The 19,668-nt window shown below is 44.1% G+C and overlaps 1 protein-coding gene across 1 annotated transcript; it reads left to right on the top strand.

The window, feature by feature from the left end:
* Positions 1-3,234: 3,234 nt before the first annotated feature.
* Positions 3,235-11,471, top strand: LOC117490913 (cytochrome c). Its single transcript, XM_034140688.1, has 3 exons — positions 3,235-3,380; positions 7,573-7,747; positions 10,578-11,471. Exons 2-3 carry the CDS (start codon positions 7,579-7,581, stop codon positions 10,721-10,723), a joined length of 315 nt encoding a protein of 104 aa, XP_033996579.1. The 5' UTR covers positions 3,235-3,380; positions 7,573-7,578; the 3' UTR covers positions 10,724-11,471.
* The last annotated feature ends 8,197 nt before the right edge of the window (positions 11,472-19,668 follow it).

The raw sequence follows: 19,668 nt of genomic DNA, 5'->3' as shown, positions 1-19,668 counted from the left end.
CTTACGTAGTAAAGTGTTATCTTTTAGAAGATCATCAAACTTTTTCTGAAGAGCAGAAATGTCTTTCTTATTTTCTTTAGCTGCTTCAGTGTTTGCTTCAATGCGTTTTTCAAACTTTCTTAACAGCTCTGTCTGTTCATCCATTTTTCCGGATAAGACTTGAATTGCCTGGAGAATGGTGCTGTTGCTATCCTCTGCCATTTGTGTTTCGCCGTGAACCTTCGATTTCTTTGGATTCGGTCCTTTAGTTGGTGTGTGGTCCCGATTTATTTTGTGTCCCTTAGAGTTGTCCGCTTCCATGTCCTCAATATCCGAGTCGTCACACGCCTCACGGAGAACTTTTAAGTTGTAATCGTGGTCGGTCATGCTAGCAGGCACTTTATGTCAAAAGTGTTGGTAACTGGAGAATTAAAGTAAAATGTGACTATTTAAGCTTCTATAATAACTTAAAGTGTATCATGAATAAGCTATTGCCTGTCAGTTTTACAGTCAAGGACTAAAATCTAAACTTTTTCTACGAGCCTGCAACGTTGTTACTTCTCACTCCGCCATCTTCCCGCGGATTCAGTTCTTATTATACATCCATGGTGACGACGCGCTGCTTCTTCCTCCTTCTTCTTCTTCTTCTTCTTCTTCTTCTTCTTCTTCTGGTTTTAATGCCGGGCGGGATTTAAGGTGTAAAAGGTGCATTACCGCCCCCTAGTGTGTGGAGCGGAGATCATGGGAAAAGAAAGGGGGGACCATGAGAAAAATATAAAAGAAAGCAGCCTTTCGTTGACTTTTATTATACATAACTTAAATTCAGTGAAGCCATTTCAACCATAATCCTACATACTTGGATAATGAGTCAAGAAATATAATATAAAAATAAATATAAAATATAATATTTGGATAAAAGCGATGAGGTTTGAGGTGATCGTGTAAAACCCATAGACTGTATATATAAAGGTAAAACCCCACAGTTTTGAAGCCGTCTTCGCAGCAGAACCGCGCCCTCTAGAGTCCCTGGTGTGTAACTGCACTCTGTTGCACAAGGATGCGGCAGGAAGCTTTTATAACTCCTAATTAAGGTTATATAAATCACATTTCTATAAAGATAAATCATTTTGAATGACAAAGCTTTTTTCAAGGTGTAGAATACAAGTATTTTTCTTGTACTATGATTGAATTAAATAACATATTTCACCTCTAAAGGGAAATAGTAGGCCTAATATATATATATATATATGCAATACATTTAACACAAAAAACAAAGCTTAAGGGTCTTCTAAACAATGTAGTAAATTAGAAATGTCTTTATAATTTAATAATATTTGACAGTTTAGTATTGGTGCCAAGAAATGTAAGTTTCATTATCAGTCAAATATGATATAAAATCGGTAAAAACTACTTTTATGCTTTTAATTTGGTTTAAAAGCATAAAAGTAGAGTATTTGTTTGTGCTATATTGTTTAATTGATATAATAAGAGAGTTTCCAACACAGTACAGCAGAGGAAAACTACGACCACTGGTTTAACGTTTAAGTAGTCGACAAAAAAAGTGACTTCCTGGATTCTTCAGAAATCTTTTAATCAATATATAAAAGTCAAAACATGTCATCTTTCAGCCAAAGGGTCCGAGAGATAACAGGTTTATTTTCCCAAACAATCTAAGCAAAAATGTTGATTGGTTTATTGATTATCAAGCCGGGAAAATGATATTAATTAGAACATATTATAAGTATTAAAAGTTGATCTTAATATATTTAAAACATATGTATTAATATGTTGGATTAAGTATACTACGTCAACTCCCACGTCAGCTGATGAATGGCGTCAGAAACTCGTGACCTGTTGGTTTCTCAGGAATGATATCTATGTGGGTGTGTGTGTGTGTGAGTGTGTGTGTGTGTGTGTGTGTGTGTGTGTGTGTGTGTGTGTGTGTGTGTGTGTGTGTGTGTGTGTGTGTGTGTCTCTGTGTGTGTGTCTCTCTGTGTGTGTGTGTGTGTGTGTGTCTGTGTGTCTGTCTGTCTGTCTGTCTGTCTGTCTGTCTGTCTGTCTGTCTGTCTGTCTGTCTGTCTGTCTGTCTGTCTGTGTGTGTGTGTGTGTGTGTGTGTGTGTGTGTGTGTGTGTGTGTGTGTGTGTGTGTCTCTGTGTGTGTGTCTCTCTGTGTGTGTGTGTGTGTGTGTGTGTGTCTGTGTGTCTGTCTGTCTGTCTGTGTGTGTGTGTGTGTGTGTGTGTGTGTGTGTGTGTGTGTGTGTGTGTGTGTGTGTGTGTGTGTGTGTGTGTGTGTGTGTGTACAGAGTACAATGGATATAAACTTTCTTTTCAGTTTCACCCTTTAACAATAATATGCATTTAGACTTGATTGAGTTATCTGAAAACATTTTGAATTCATTTATTTCAGGTTGTGACCCCTGACCGTCTGTCCGAGGTCACCTTTAAAACATGTTAAGACCCGTTTTTGTTTAGTTTTATTAAATAGTTAATTTACTTTTAAATGTTATTGTTAAGATTGCTAGTCTGCTCCACATTGTATATGTTTACCCTTTTACTGAAGCAGCCTATACTTTATCTGTGTTATTATGATATAAACTGTCGTATAGGGAGTTAGTTACATGATCCTACAGTTATCTAAAGTTATTTTACAGCAAATGTGAATCCATTAATTGTTGTCTTATTCACATAAAATAATAATGTACGTGTAAAATAGCTTAATTATTCCAATGTGTCGCTAACCAGATGTTTGTCTCATATAGAGTCAGATTTATGAAGATGTTACCAGAAACACAAACATTATAAAATGGAATATAATTGGAAAAGTCTGAATTACCCATATGTAACTTAATTGTATATTTATTTTATGTTGACTTGCACTTAGATCTGTTCATGTTTTAAACTATTTTATTCCCTTTTATTCTATTAATTTAATGTATTTCGCTTTTTCAATGTATGCCCTTGTAAGGATACTCCAGCAGGTGCCTCTTGCTCCACAATGGAAGCTAGGGAATGCGTGGTCGCATCCCAACACATGTGTATCGCTTCCTTCCTAGTGTCCTTGGCTTACCTTTTACAAGAATAATGAAGAGATTCAGCATTATATTTCAAATATAGCTATCAGTATTTTATTAATATGTATTTCATTCATGTGAACCCTAAAACAAAACGATTTAATGGAGTTTAATGATGTAAAGTCGTGTAAGGAAATGTCTGTTTATAGAAATGGTACGCAGCCCGGAATGAATCTACGACGTAGGGATCTCTAACGTAATCGCCGCTCACGTGATTGATGATGACGTCGAAAGCCGGTGCCTCTAAAGTGAAGTGACCTTCTCTCCGACAGAGAGGAACCATCAGCCGAGAGAAGAACCTGCTTTATCCCCGCATATCTCCACCAAAAGGTAAATGATCACACTTCATACTCAGCTTGTATATCAAACAGACACTGAGGGTGGGTGTGTTGGTGTTTAAATTATGCTAAAATACAATATAAAGGATCAAAGAGGAAGAGATGCTGAGAACTAACGGTTAGCTACCGGCCGCCCATTTTGGTGCATCGCGCCGGTTACTCTCTTTACGTAAATCCATCTTTGATTCTACTCAAACTGTTAATTAAATGGTGGATTTAATTGTTGTTTTAAATATATATATTTAATGTCCTTCCTAGTGTCTTCTCCTGGCAGTAAAGGTGTTCGTTAACTACGCCGACATTGAAGCATCCTTGAACCCTAACCTTGCTAGCAGCTAGGGTAAAGAGGGTTACCGTAATATCAAAGTATAAGCGCGGATAAGAAGAAAATAAAAAGCCTACGTTTCAAAATAAGAGCATGGAAGCTTATTTTTAACTTTATGATGTGTGTGTCCTTGATGGGAAGAATGTGTGCGAGGGGTATCCCGCCATGTTAGATTATTAAAAGCCTGTCTGGGTTGTGGTACCTATGCTATCTTTATCTTATAGTAGTATTATAGGGAATGGGATTGGACGTTAACACCTGATAGACAAAAGTGCGAGATATAACATGGGCGGAAAATACCGTTTAATAATATGTAACTGCTCATAGATAACGTTCAGCAACTGGCGATATTAATCCCTTTTTGTCTCAGTTGTGAGTCGTGTTCTCCTCACTGCGGGTTTTCTTTCTTGTAGGACAGCAATGTGTGTGTGTGTGTGTGTGTAGTGTGTACCCATTTTTAAATGACATTTGAGCTTTTGTTTTGAAAAGCGCTACCTGCTACACACTGGAAGCTTCCATTTATTGTAGGAGATAGTGATAGTGAAGCTAATGGCTGGTTATGTATTCACTGTAAAGGCTTCCCTGGTACTGGTCGTGTAAGGAGTGGACACACACACACACACACCCACCCACATACTCTTAAAAAAAGCTGGTTTTTGCGCACTTTTAAACAGTTTCATCATGTACATATCTTAAGCTAAGTACATCAATCTTTGCTCCCTTATTTCACAACCCCTTTTCTTGTGATGTAACCCGAGCTGAGGCTTTTATTTGGAGCTGTTTCCAGTTTATATCCATGTCAGATTTCCCTGAAATGACCTCAGTGCTGGGAGGGAAAGTCACGACTTGTTGTGTGTGTGTGTGTGTGTGTGTGTGTGTGTGTGTGTGTGTGTGTGTGTGTGTGTGTGTGTGTGTGTGTGTGTGGTGTGTGTGTGTGTGTGTGTGTGTGTGTGTGTGTGTGTGTGTGTGTGTGTGTGTGTGTGTGTGTGTGTGTGTGTGTGTGTGTGTGTGTGTGTGTGTGTGTGTGTGTGTGTGTGTGTGTGGTGTGTGTGTGTGTGTGTGTGTGTGTGTGTGTGTGTGTGTGTGTGTGTGTGTGTGTGTGTGTGTGTGTACCTTTTTAAATGACATTTGAGCTTTTAATTTGAAAAGCACTGCTTCATACTGGAAGCTTCCATGTATTGTAGGAGATAGTGAAGCCTATTTAAAGGAAGGGTATGCACTGTAAAGGCTTCCCTGGTATTGGACACACATACATACATACATACATACATACATACACACACTGAGAAATAGACGGGTTTTTTTGCAGGTTTTTACAGCCTTTCCTCCACAGTATCATTGACAGATCTTAAGCTACGTTTTGTTGTACTCCATATACAGTAACATGAGCCGAGGCTTTTTATTTGGATCTGTTTCCGCTTTATATTCATGTCAGATTTCCCTGAAATGACCTCAGTGTCTTGTTAGCGGATCTTGTCCCCAAACGACCTTCACTACGTGTCGCCGGGGAGAAAGAGAATGAGATTCCTGCCATAACTGAGACTAAGAATAGAAAACAAGCTGCTGAATTAATATACTAGTATTTAGCTTCTCTCATGACCTTTGACACATATTTCAATCTGTTTTATTTAGACACACGTGGTTTGTGATATTGGGTTTTATGTCTACACATCATGTCATTCCCCTGACTTAAAGGTCCCACGTCATGGCCATTTCTACTGATCATAATCCCATTGTTGAGGTCTACTAGAATAGATTGACATTGTTCAATGTTCCAAACTCACATTGGTTTCTCAAACAGCATCTCTATAGTATGTGTATTCACTCTCTGTCCTACACGGCTTGAGTCAGCTCGCCCACTCTGTTCTGATGAGTCCACCACCGTTACAGCTGATCATCAGTGATTATGTTTTACAATGGCGTTTGTTAGGAACCAGAAAATGACACCAGTAATGACAAACAGATGAGAATGCTGCGTGGGGTCTGGGTGCCGTGTTGGAGGGACGTTGCGGGGCTCGCTGCTCCGCCCTTTGAGGCTCGAGGAGCGGACAGTGTGAGCTGGATTACTGGTGTCGTTTCCTGGTTGCTGCGTGGGGTCTGCGAGACGGCGAGACACAACGAAACCCAGCCTGAGCCCAGCCTGAGCACACACACACACACACACACACACACACACACACACACACACACACACACCTGCAGCCTGGCTGTGAGTCTGCGTGTGTGCTCAGAACGAGCCCCGCCGCGTCTCGCCGTCTCAGTCTGAGTTCAGTCTGAGTTCAGGCTGAGAAATCTGCGGAGCTGCAGCTGAGAAAAGATTGAGTGTGTGTGAGACGTTACGTCACTATACCCAATTCGTCACTGTACTTACTACACTATAAGAAGAAAGCAATGGAAAAAGAGAAATGTCCAACGAGGCGTTCTGGGGCAGCATAGACAGGTCTTCTCTGTGTTAGAGTTTTACTCGCTACAGGGTGTACTTTGAGGGTTTGTGACTCTGCAGACCGTTCACATGCAGAAGCTACAGAACACAAGGGGACGGGTCAGAACCGGAGAAGCATGACATGGGACCTTTAAAGTTGTTTGTGTTTGTGCAGCTAACGATGGCCGCCGGTTGTCCTTTATAAATCACAATCAATTCGAAATTCGGACTTCACGTAACGCCCATATTTGCCTATAAATAGTCAAAGGAAAACCCTGTGTTAATATTCATTAGAGGAGAAACTTACATATTGTTACAGCAGAAAAGAGCCAAAGACAGCTTAATGCTAACGAAGAAGCATAAACAAGAAGAATTACACAATTTACAAAATACACATCCTGTAACAGTTCTGAAGATTTAGCAGCCAGGTATATATTGCACAGTTATTAACGGCATATATATATATTTTGCACAGATGCCGACAGAACAGCTAAAAAAGACATTTCACACCGTGTCAGATTTTGGTTATTTCGGGGCCATGGAGACGATAATAAATCATATTGTTTGTTTAAATATCCTCATTCTGGGAATTAAAAAGGGTTAGGGGTTAAAGGTCAAAGATGGGTTCGGGTAACAGTAAAACAGGGTGTGACTACCCGATTTGCATCTCTGCCCGATTTGCGTTGCGCATGCACGAGTCTTAAACGTCTCAAATATCTATACAAAAATATTTTATTTAATTTGAAATCAAATGAAAGACAGTCACAGTTAATGTGATTAGATATAAATTATTAATGCCATACATCTTAGCATAAATTCACAGTAAATCATTCTTCAGTATGATAGCTGTCTAACTGAAGTTAAATCCATTTCTCACGTACTCTGAGAATCAACCCAATAAAAGGAGTTGTTAATAAAAGTGAAGTCACGTTGTAATAACAATAACTCATCTCTCTCGTTCAGATTCATGTTGTCGTTGGGTTGCCGTATGTAGCTGTCCAATATGGCAGACCATCTCGCGCTTATGCAATGCAAATCGGGCAGAGATGCAAATCGGGTAGTGACACGGGGAGATGTGTGTCTGGGGGGAGGCTAAACGGGGGGAGGCTAAACGGGTGAAAGGGATATACAAAGGTTAGAAAAGTGTCAAAATAACTATAATTTCACAAGAAGAATAGGGGTCGAGGAATGTGAGAATCTGGTGAGGGAGATTTCCAAACATCTGGAACTCTGACTACTTTTACATTCAGGCTGAAGACTTTTCTTTTTGAAATCTTCACATCTCACACTGCGCTGTAACTGTTATTCATGTTTTATTATCTTTGCTTCCTAACGTGTTTCATGTTTGTAAAGCACTCTGAATTGCCTTGTGTTGAAAAGTGCTCTATGAATAACCTTGCCTTGTTGTTGTTGTTGTTGTTGTTTGTGTTTGTGCAGCTGACGATGGGCGACGTAGCGAAGGGAAAGAAGGCGTTTGTGCAGAAATGTGCTCAGTGCCACACAGTGGAGGAAGGGGGGAAACATAAGGTCGGCCCCAACCTGTGGGGTCTGTTTGGACGCAAGACCGGCCAGGGGGTGGGATACTCCTACACGGACGCCAACAAGAGCAAAGGTCAGGACCCCTCAATGACCCCTAATTGACCCCGAAATAACCACCAAATAACCACCAAATAACCACCAAATAACCCGTAGATAACCCCTCAACAAACCCTGAATAACCCCTAAAAAAAAACGAAAGAAACCCCTAAAATATCCCCTTAATAACCCGTAGATAACTCCTAGATAACCCTAAAAATACGAAATAAGCCCTAAATTAAGCCCTCAATAAACCCCTAAATGACCCTAAATGACCCTAAATAACCCCTCAATTACCCCTAAATAACCCCGTAAACAACCCCCTAAACAACCCCTAAATGACCCCTAAAGAACCCCTAAATAACCCCTAAACAACCCCTAAAGAACCCCTAAATTAAGCCCTCAATAAACCCCTAAATAACCCGTAAATAACTTCTAGATAACCCCTAAATGACCCTAAATAACCCCTCAATTACCCCTAAATAACCCTAAAAAGACCAAATAACCCCTAAATTAACCCCTCAATAAACCCCTAAATAGCCACTAAATAACCTGTAAATAATTCCTAGATAACCCCTAAATGACCCTTAAACAACCCCCTAAAAACCCTAAATAACCCTTTCTTATCTATCTATATAAACTTCGCCTTATGCTCTGGTTTCTTAGATTTCCTCTCAGGTTGTCAATCAAAGTTAATTGATTGATTGATACCTTAGTTTCTTCTTAACCCTTTTACTCTTCGCCCTCATGCTCAGGGGCCTCATCTATAAAGGGATATACTCTCAAAAAATGGCGTACGCCAGTTTCTACGCAATGTTTGCGATTTATAAAATACTAACTTGATGGGAAAATGTGCGGTCCTCCACGCAAACTCTAACCCATGCGTACGCACTAAGCACAACAACGGGAGAGACGAGAAACTGCGACACCGTTGGCAGAAGGAAGAATGGAGAGAAATATGTGGAAATAATACCATAAATAAAATGTTACCTCTCATTTATCAAATATGAAGAATTCATTTTCAAACATTGATTAAAGCCAATCTTAAAATGATGAAACAAACGCCTGTTTGAGACTCCTCAGTGCACACAAAAACATAACTTGGAGAAATAAATAAATACGGATATGTTATTTAAAACCACCTCGAATATGTTGTGTTAATGTTATGAAATGTTTTCTCATAAATGATGCGGTAAGCAGGAGGACAGAATTACGTCTAAACTGACGCCGTTTTGCATTTCTATAGGTTGTAGATACGAGCATGGTTTTATATACTATCACGTTTAATCGTGTTTTATGCCGTTTGCCAAGACTTGATAAGTGGCTCGTAAAACCCAGGAGGTATGGAAACTAAGAACACCATATGTGGTAAACAGCTAATATAACACAACACATTGTATTTCCTTTAACTGGTGGATTATGGATATATAGTTGCTGATCGACAGCTGGAACACAAACCACCAAATACAACACAATCATTCAGATCCAGTCGTCATGACTACACTCCGGAGGGATTCCCCCATCATTTCTTACAGTTTCTCATCAAGGGGGGGGTCTCCTGTCCCCGGGACAAACACACTGCCTGAGGAAGGTTATGTGTCTTTTTTTTGTCATTAACTTTTTTCGGACCACTTATTTATTTATGTTGGTGACGATCCGACCTCCATGCTGCTACTCTGGTTCAAACTGCATCCACCAAACAATATCATTTATCTCCACCTCCCCACAATAACCAAAATCTGACACGGTGTGAGATGTCTTTTTTAGCTGTTCTATCGTAATTTCCTGCGATCTTCTTCATGCAGTCAGTCAGAATGAATGAATGGATGAATGGATGGATGGATGGATGGATGGATGAATGGATGGATGGATGGATGGATGGATGAATTAATGGATGGATGAATTAATGGATGAATGGATGAATGGATGGATGAATGAATGGATGGATGAATGGATGAATGGATGGATGAATGAATGGATGGATGAATGAATGAATGGATGGATGAATGGATGGATGGATGGATGGATGGATGAATGGATGGATGGATGAATGAATGGATGAATGGATGAATGGATGGATGGATGAATGGATGGATGGATGGATGAATTAATGGATGGATGAATTAATGGATGAATGGATGAATGGATGGATGGATGAATGGATGGATGAATGGATGAATGGATGGATGAATGGATGGATGGATGAATGGATGGATGGATGAATTAATGGATGGATGAATTAATGGATGAATGGATGAATGGATGGATGGATGAATGGATGGATGGATGGATGAATTAATGGATGGATGGATGGATGAATTAATGAATTAATGGATGGATGAATTAATGGATGGATGAATTAATGGATGGATGGATGAATGGATGAATGGATGGATGGATGAATGGATGAATGGATGGATGGATGAATGGATGGATGGATGAATGGATGAATGGATGGATGAATTAATGGATGGATGGATGGATGAATTAATGGATGGATGGATGGATGAATTAATGAATTAATGGATGGATGAATTAATGGATGGATGAATGAATGAATGGGCGTTTCTTTGACTATTTATAGGCAAATATGGGCGTTACGAGTCGATTGTGATTTCTAAAGGGAAACAGGCGTAGGAAGTGCCGTACGCACTTCCCTCGCCGGTACGCAATGTTTTGTGAATCGGAAAGTGTCGGAACATTTCTGTACCTATTTTTTTTTGCTTTGTACTACGTAAGCAACCTTCCTACGTGAATCCTACGCAAGGCGTTATAAATGAGGCCCCTGGTCTCTCAGATGTTCCTCTCTTTTCTCCTAATCGACTCATCTCTCCGTCTTTACCCCCCCCCCTCTCTCCTCCTCCCAGGTATCGTTTGGGGCGACGCCACCTTGATGGAGTACCTGGAGAACCCTAAGAAGTACATTCCTGGCACCAAAATGATCTTCGCCGGCATCAAGAAGAAGGGAGAGCGCACGGACCTGGTGGCGTACCTCAAATCTGCCACTTCATGAAGATGATCAATGAATGTCCATTTATTACTGTATTTCTTCCCGTGTCTATATCTATCTGCCACATACTGAATATATACCGTTTTATGTTTAGTCATTTCCGTTTTAAAGAGGTTTATTTATGTTGTATAAAGTCTAATGAGGTCAGGGTGGCGATTCAGACGATTGAACAAATGACCAAACATAAAACTAGAATAATGAAGAACAAAATCACTTTTATTTAATTTTAACGCTTTGTTTTAATGACGACACATGTCTGGTACTTTATGCTTTCAACATAGACCTCATATTGAACTAAACACGAGCGAAATCAGAGCGAAACGGTGGAAATGTGAGACGGCTAGGTGGTGCTCAAGGAGCTGTTTACACTCTCTATCCTGAAACGCCCCTTTTTAGATTCCTCTCGTTTTAATATTGAACTCTTTTAAATTATGTGGACTAACCCTCCTGCCACTCTGTTTTAGAAAGGTCTGAATCACTGTTATCAGCCTCTTTGCAGCCGGTTCGATCCCCGCTGTGTCTCATGTCCTGAAGAAGGAAGCGTACGTTATTTACCTGGTTTCACAGGAGAGAGAGAGAGAGAGAGGGGTTTAACTTATTTGACTGTAACCTGCTGTGAGGATGTTCACACAGAAACACACACTGTATGCACTTAACTATAGTAATGATGATGATGATGATGATGATGATGATAATGATGTCGAGCGGTGTGCAAACGGACGGATGAAGGATTAAAGAAAAGTCCAGAAAACATGTCTCATTGTCTTTTTATTTACATCGGTTTAAGAAGTACTCGGATATTATAAGGTCCTCAAGCTGTTCCTCAAGTAGAAGTAGAAGTACTCAGATCTTGTACTTGAGTGAAAGTAGAAGTACTCAGATCTTGTACTTGACTAAAAGTAGAAGTACTCAGATCTTGTACTTGACTAAAAGTAGAAGTACTCAGATCTTGTACTTGACTAAAAGTAGAAGTACTCAGATCTTGTACTTGAGTAAAAGTAGAAGTACTCAGATCTTGTACTTGAGTAAAAGTAGAAGTACTCAGATCTTGTACTTTAGTAAAAGTAGAAGTACTCAGATCTTGTACTTGAGTAAAAGTAGAAGTACTCAGATCTTGTACTTGAGTAAAAGTAGAAGTACTCAGATCTTGTACTTGAGTAAAAGTAGAAGTACTCAGATCTTGTACTTGAGTAAAAGTAGAAGTACTCAGATCTTGTTCTTAGTAAAAGTAAAAGTACTCGGATCTTGTACTTGAGTAAAAGTAGAAGTACTCAGATCTTGTACTTGACTAAAAGTAGAAGTACTCAGATCTTGTACTTGAGTAAAAGTAGAAGTACTCAGATCTTGTACTTGAGTAAAAGTAGAAGTACTCAGATCTTGTACTTGAGTAAAAGTAGAAGTACTCAGATCTTGTACTTTAGTAAAAGTAGAAGTACTCAGATCTTGTACTTGAGTAAAAGTAGAAGTACTCAGATCTTGTACTTGAGTAAAAGTAGAAGTACTCAGATCTTGTACTTGAGTAAAAGTAGAAGTACTCAGATCTTGTACTTGAGTAAAAGTAGAAGTACTCAGATCTTGTTCTTAGTAAAAGTAAAAGTACTCGGATCTTGTACTTGAGTAAAAGTAGAAGTACTCAGATCTTGTACTTGAGTAAAAGTAGAAGTACTCAGATCTTGTACTTGAGTAAAAGTAGAAGTACTCAGATCTTGTACTTGAGTAAAAGTAGAAGTACTCAGATCTTGTACTTTAGTAAAAGTAGAAGTACTTAGATCTTGTACTTGAGTAAAAGTAGAAGTACTCAGATCTTGTACTTGAGTAAAAGTAGAAGTACTCAGATCTTGTACTTGAGTAAAAGTAGAAGTACTCAGATCTTGTACTTGAGTAAAAGTAGAAGTACTCAGATCTTGTACTTTAGTAAAAGTAGAAGTACTCAGATCTTGTACTTGAGTAAAAGTAGAAGTACCAGAGTGTAGGAATACTCTGTTACAGTAAAAGTCCTGCATTCAAAATGTTCCTCAAGTGAAAGTAGAAAAGTATTCTCATCAAAATATAGTGAAAGTAGCAACAGTAAAAGTAGTCATTGTGCAGATTGGTCCATTTCAGAATAATATATATGATATGTTTTATAATGATTGATCATGAAAGTGTTCTCAAAGCTGGTAAAGGAGCAGCTAGTTTGAATGACTTTGTATACTGCAGGGTAGCTTGTGGAAGAAGTACACCATGTACCTCTGAACTGTAGAGGAGTAGAAGTACACAGTAGAATAAGATGGAAATACTCAAGTAAAGTACAAGTATCTAGAAATTCTACTTAAGTACAGTACTTCAGACCTCTGATGTTTGAACAGAATAAAACAGATTACAGTCTGAATTGTTTTCTGAGTAAAACGCCTCAAGATAAAAACAGTGAACGTGACATCTACTAACTTAAAGCAATCAGTGCAAAGTCAACATCAATTCTGAGTAAGACACACACACACACACACACACACACACACACACCTGATATGTGTTACATAATCCTCCAGTGAAGTGTTTCCAGGAACAGGTCAGCTGAGTTCACGTCTCCCCCCCGATCAAAGCTCACACACACACACACACACACACACACACACACACACACACACACACTCACTCAGCCTGTGGAACGTCATATATTGATCAGTGTGCAGTACATGTAATACAGATAAACAGCTGATAATGTTATTAATGTCCTCTTAATTAGATTCTAATTTCCTCTGAGGTTATATTTCTTTATCTTAAGTAAACGTAGTGACATCACAGTGTCAACATACTCAGATCATTGTGGCAGTAGTGGGTTGACAGTAGATATGGATTTAATAAAAGATATCTATAGAGGATGTTGTAGTGCCGAGAGAAGGGAGTCGGAGGCGGTGCATCGAAGGTGCAAATGGGTACTTTAATGAGCGACAGAAATAGACATGTTGTCAGGTCGCAGCCCGGGAAGACAAGACTACAAGTGAAAGGAGGGCACACAGTAGGTACACAGTAGGTACCGTCAACATATGTGTCCGTGCGGAAACAATACCCCCAACCCGTAGTTCCATGAGTGAATTATGTAACCTAGTTAATTAGTGATCACTACACAAGCCCCCCCAGAATTCAACCATGGACACAATCCTCGCGTCCGGGAGGAAGCACCACAGGGGCCGAGGAGGGTGGCGCCGCAGGCGAGAGCCGGGCCACGGAACGGGCCGTCGGAAGGGGGCCGCAGGATAGGGTAGGGGCCCTAACGAGGGCGAGGGCATCCCCACCGGGGGGTGGGGGGCGGGCCGGAACGGGCCGTCGTCAGGGGGCCGCAGAAAGCAGGGTCGATGTGTTGCGACGTGGGGACGGGCGTGAATATCCCGGTGGTCCCCAGCAGGGAGGACCGCTGCCCGGCCGCAGGCGAAGGCACAGCAGCGGCGGGTACGAAGTCCTCGGGAGGAAGGAGCCGTGTCCCCGGGAGGAGGGAGCCGTGGACAGGGGAGAGGCCAGACGGGGCGCCGTCCGAAGCCGCCGTCGAGGCGAACCGTGAGCCGCGGTTAGAGGTGAGGCCAGGCAGGGTCCCGAAGCACGCCACCCACAGGCCGATGAAGGCATGGGCGACGTCCGAAACCGCCGAGGCGAGGGAAGAGGCCAGACAGGGTCCCGAAGCGCGCCACCCACGGGCCGATGAAGGCATGGGCGACGTCCGAAACCGTCGAGTCGAGGCGAGACGGGGTCCAGAAGTGCGCCACCCACGGGCCGAAGAAGGCATGGGCGACGTCCGAAGCCGCCGTCGAGGTGGTGAAAAAGCGAGAGGGTCCACACGAGGCCGACCAGACATGGTCGAACCTCCTCTCAGGCACCAGAAAAAGCTCAAAAGGGTCGTCCTGTCCACGATCAAAAACAGGTGGGCGAAATTGTGAGAGGATCCACACGAGGCCGACCAGACGTGATCGAACCTCCTCTCCGGCACCACAAAAAAAAACAGACTGATGTCAATAGCCGCTAGCTGCTAGTCGTTAGCTGTCGTCGTCAGCCGTTGCTAGTTGTCGTCGTTAGCCGTTGGTAGCTGCTAGCCGTTAGCAGCCGTGGCTAGCCGTTCTCGACGGCCGTTAGTCGCTGTCGTCGGCGTCGGCGGCCCCGGAGCCTCTGCTAGGCGGTGTGCCCCCACCAGGGAAGGTGCCGCAGCGTATAGTGGCCAGCACCTCAGGGGTAAATCGCCGGGCGGCCAGGAAGAACCGGCTAGCTTCTTCGGCTAAAGCGCGGGGCCCAACACTAGCCGTGTTAGCTAGCGCAGCCTGGACATGCAGCCGCATGTCCCGAAGAAACAGCTCCATGAGGTAGAAGTCGAATTCCTCCATACCTAGCAGGTCGCGGGAATGGCGAGCGACGTCCTCAGCCATTCCGTGGGGCGCACCGAGCCTCAGTCCGTGTGCACGTGGCAGCCACGGACGTCTCCAAAAATCCCCGGCATTTCGAGAAAAACAGCGTTTGTTTTTTGCCGTGTTCGGTTCAGTCTCGGATCCTTCGCGAGACTTATGTCGGGGTCACCAATGTAGTGCCGAGAGAAGGGAGTCGGAGGCGGTGCATCGAAGGTGCAAATGGGTACTTTAATGAGCGACAGAAATAGACATGTTGTCGGGTCGCAGCCCAGGAAGACAAGACTACAAGTGAAAGGAGGGCACACAGTAGGTACACAGTAGGTACCGTCAACATATGTGTCCGTGCGGAAACAATACCCCCAACCCGTAGTTCCATGAGTGAATTATGTAACCTAGTTAATTAGTGATCACTACAAAGTACAATAAGCAGATCTTTGTAATAAGCAGCTTGAGAACGCTCCCTTGACGAGCAGTGCATTATAAAGTACATGCTTTGTTGATTATAATAAATAAAGAGTAACTAAGGTTATAGTATTCCCCTCTGAAATGTAGAAAATAAAGCAGCAGGAAATGGAAATATTTAAGTACAAGCAGATGTGTAAAGTACATTTACTTAAGTACTGTACTTAAGTACAATTTAGAGGTACTTGTACTTTAAAAACTGTCGCCAGATGCTGCTTAGCTTCCAAATCTAGACGAGATTAGGCGTTGGCCAGAAATGAGTTTGAAGCCATCTCCAGTCTTCCTCCATCTTTAGCTCCCATATCAGTTCATGGGTTAGTTTGTGTTAAGGAGAAAAACTGACCAACAAGAGCAAAGGTCAGGACCCCTTAATGACCCCTAAATAACCCCTCAATTACCACCAAATATCCCCTTAATAATCCCTAGATAACCCGTAGATAACTCCTAGATAACCACCAAATAACCCGGAGATAACCCCTCAACAAACCCCTAATTACCCCTAAAACCCCCCTGAAAGAAACCCCTAAAATAACCCCTAAATGACCACCAAATATCCCCTTAATAACTCCTAGATAACCCGTAGATAACCCCTAAATGACCCCTAAATAGCCCCTAAATGACCCCTAAATAGCCCCTAAATAACCCCCTAAATAACCCTAAAAAGACGAAATAACCCCTAAATTCACCCCTCAATAAACCCTAAATAACCCCTGAATGACCCTAAAAATAAACTAAATAACCCCTAAATGACCCGAAAAAGAAACTAAATAACCCCTAAATGACCCTTATATAACCCCTAAATGACCCCTATATAACCCCTAAAATTATTTACAACATATTTTACATTTGTAATCCCAGCCTTGAAACTGTAATGTAATAAGCTTTGTTAGCTATAACTATGTATATCAACTGCAGGGTTTGAACCTACAACCTTTCACCTGTACAGCAACCACACCGCCACCTTGTGATCCTCAGGTCAGAAAAGATAAGACTCAGAGCAGGAACATCGCCATTGAGCCGTTCAGATGTATGAATGCAGTTTCAGCGTTGTAGAACGTGAGAGGAGAGAAGGAGAAAAACTGTCAACTCCTCTGACATATTCAACAAACGTATTTCAATCAGGAGAGACGGTGTTGATGGAAGAACACATATTTATTGCCAGGAATGTAATGGAGTTTTGGCGATTAGGCCCCGTTGTGCGGGAGTATCATTCGGGAGGGGAGACCCGATCTGATGAACCCCCCCCTGGGTCTAGACACTGGTGGTGGTGAATGGATAGTTGGGGTCGGTCTGAAGGGGAGGGGCTTAGCTTGAACCTGGTGGTGGTGAATGGATAGTTGGGGTCGGTCTGAAGGGGAGGGGCTTAGCTTGACCCTGGTGGTGGTGAATGGATAGTTGGGGTCGGTCTGAAGGGGAGGGGCTTAGCTTGACCCTGGTGGTGGTGAATGGGTAGTTGGGGTCGGTCTGAAGGGGAGGGGCTTAGCTTAACACTGGTGGTGGTGAATGGATAGTTGGGGTCGGTCTGAAGGGGAGTGGCTTAGCTTGACCCTGGTGGTGGTGAATGGATAGTTGGGTTTGGTCTGAAGGGGAGGGGCTTAGCTTGACCCTGGTGGTGGTGAATGGATAGTTGGGGTCGGTCTGAAGGGGAGGGGCTTAGCTTGAACCTGGTGGTGGTGAATGGATAGTTGGGGTCGGTCTGAAGGGGAGGGGCTTAGCTTGACCCTGGTGGTGGTGAATGGATAGTTGGGGTCGGTCTGAAGGGGAAGGGCTTAGCTTGACCCTGGTGGTGGTGAATGGGTAGTTGGGGTCGGTCTGAAGGGGAGGGGCTTAGCTTAACACTGGTGGTGGTGAATGGATAGTTGGGGTCGGTCTGAAGGGGAGTGGCTTAGCTTGACCCTGGTGGTGGTGAATGGATAGTTGGGTTTGGTCTGAAGGGGAGGGGCTTAGCTTGACCCTGGTGGTGGTGAATGGATAGTTGGGTTCGGTCTGAAGGGGAGGGGCTTAGCTTGACCCTGGTGGTGGTGAATGGGTAGTTGGGGTCGGTCTGAAGGGGAGTAGCTTAGCTTGACCCTGGTGGTGGTGAATGGGTAGTTGGGGTCGGTCTGAAGGGGAGTGGCTTAGCTTGACCCTGGTGGTGGTGAATGGATGGTTGGGGTCGGTCTGAAGGGGAGGGGCTTAGCTTGACCCTGGTGGTGGTGAATGGGTAGTTGGGGTCGGTCTGAAGGGGAGTGGCTTAGCTTGAACCTGGTGGTGGTGAATGGATGGTTGGGGTCGGTCTGAAGGGGAGGGGCTTAGCTTGACCCTGGTGGTGGTGAATGGGTAGTTGGGGTCGGTCTGAAGGGGAGTAGCTTAGCTTGACCCTGGTGGTGGTGAATGGGTAGTTGGGGTCGGTCTGAAGGGGAGTGGCTTAGCTTGACCCTGGTGGTGGTGAATGGATGGTTGGGGTCGGTCTGAAGGGGAGGGGCTTAGCTTGACCCTGGTGGTGGTGAATGGGTAGTTGGGGTCGGTCTGAAGGGGAGTGGCTTAGCTTGACCCTGGTGGTGGTGAATGGATGGTTGGGGTCGGTCTGAAGGGGAGTGGCTTAGCTTGACCCTGGTGGTGGTGAAAGGATAGTTGGGTTCGGTCTGAAGGGGAGGGGCTTAGCTTGACCCTGGTGGTGGTGAATGGGTAGTTGGGGTCGGTCTGAAGGGGAGTGGCTTAGCTTGACCCTGGTGGTGGTGAATGGATGGTTGGGGTCGGTCTGAAGGGGAGGGGCTTAGCTTGACCCTGGTGGTGGTGAATGGGTAGTTGGGGTCGGTCTGAAGGGGAGTGGCTTAGCTTGACCCTGGTGGTGGTGAATGGATGGTTGGGGTCGGTCTGAAGGGGAGTGGCTTAGCTTGACCCTGGTGGTGGTGAAAGGATAGTTGGGTTTGGTCTGAAGGGGAGGGGCTTAGCTTGACCCTGGTGGTGGTGAATGGGTAGTTGGGGTCGGTCTGAAGGGGAGTGGCTTAGCTTGACCCTGGTGGTGGTGAATGGATGGTTGGGGTCGGTCTGAAGGGGAGGGGCTTAGCTTGACCCTGGTGGTGGTGAATGGATGGTTGGGGTCGGTCTGAAGGGGAGGGGCTTAGCTTGACCCTGGTGGTGGTGAATGGATAGTTGGGGTCGGTCTGAAGGGGAGTGGCTTAGCTTGTCCCTGGTGGTGGTGAATGGATAGTTGGGTTCGGTCTGAAGGGGAGGGGCTTAGCTTGACCCTGGTGGTGGTGAATGGGTAGTTGGGGTCGGCCTGAAGGGGAGTGGCTTAGCTTGACCCATGGTGGTGGTGAATGGATGGTTGGGGTCGGTCTGAAGGGGAGGGGCTTAGCTTGACCCTGGTGGTGGTGAATGGATAGTTGGGGTCGGTCTGAAGGGGAGGGGCTTAGCTTGACCCTGGTGGTGGTGAATGGATGGTTGGGGTCGGTCTGAAGGGGAGGGGCTTAGCTTGACCCTGGTGGTGGTGAATGGATAGTTGGGGTCGGTCTGAAGGGGAGTGGCTTAGCTTGTCCCTGGTGGTGGTGAATGGATAGTTGGGTTCAGTCTGAAGGGGAGGGGCTTAGCTTGATCCTGGTGGTGGTGAATGGGTAGTTGGGGTCGGCCTGAAGGGGAGTGGCTTAGCTTGACCCTGGTGGTGGTGAATGGATGGTTGGGGGTCGGTCTGAAGGGGAGGGGCTTAGCTTGACCCTGGTGGTGGTGAATGGATAGTTGGGGTCGGTCTGAAGGGGAGTGGCTTAGCTTGTCCCTGGTGGTGGTGAATGGATAGTTGGGTTCGGTCTGAAGGGGAGGGGCTTAGCTTGACCCTGGTGGTGGTGAATGGGTAGTTGGGGTCGGCCTGAAGGGGAGTGGCTTAGCTTTACCCTGGTGGTGGTGAATGGATGGTTGGGGTCGGTCTGAAGGGGAGGGGCTTAGCTTGACCCTGGTGGTGGTGAATGGATAGTTGGGGTCGGTCTGAAGGGGAGGGGCTTAGCTTGACCCTGGTGGTGGTGAATGGATGGTTGGGGTCGGTCTGAAGGGGAGGGGCTTAGCTTGACCCTGGTGGTGGTGAATGGATAGTTGGGGTCAGTCTGAAGGGGAGGGGCTTAGCTTGACCCTGGTGGTGGTGAA

The sequence above is a fragment of the Trematomus bernacchii genome, unplaced genomic scaffold (genome assembly GCF_902827165.1).
Source record: "Trematomus bernacchii unplaced genomic scaffold, fTreBer1.1, whole genome shotgun sequence".
Classification (NCBI taxonomy): Eukaryota; Metazoa; Chordata; class Actinopteri; order Perciformes; family Nototheniidae; genus Trematomus; species Trematomus bernacchii.
Note: the sequence above shows the minus strand (reverse complement) of the source record. Positions and strands in the feature narration are given on the sequence as shown.

Bases quoted from the DNA above. Each gene is read 5' to 3' on its own strand.
- LOC117490913 (XM_034140688.1), top strand. From the start codon at position 7,579: ATGGGCGACGTAGCGAAGGGAAAGAAGGCGTTTGTGCAGAAATGTGCT. The intron at 7,748-10,577 runs GTCAGGACCCCT...TCCTCCTCCCAG, and splicing joins GGACGCCAACAAGAGCAAAG to GTATCGTTTGGGGCGACGCC.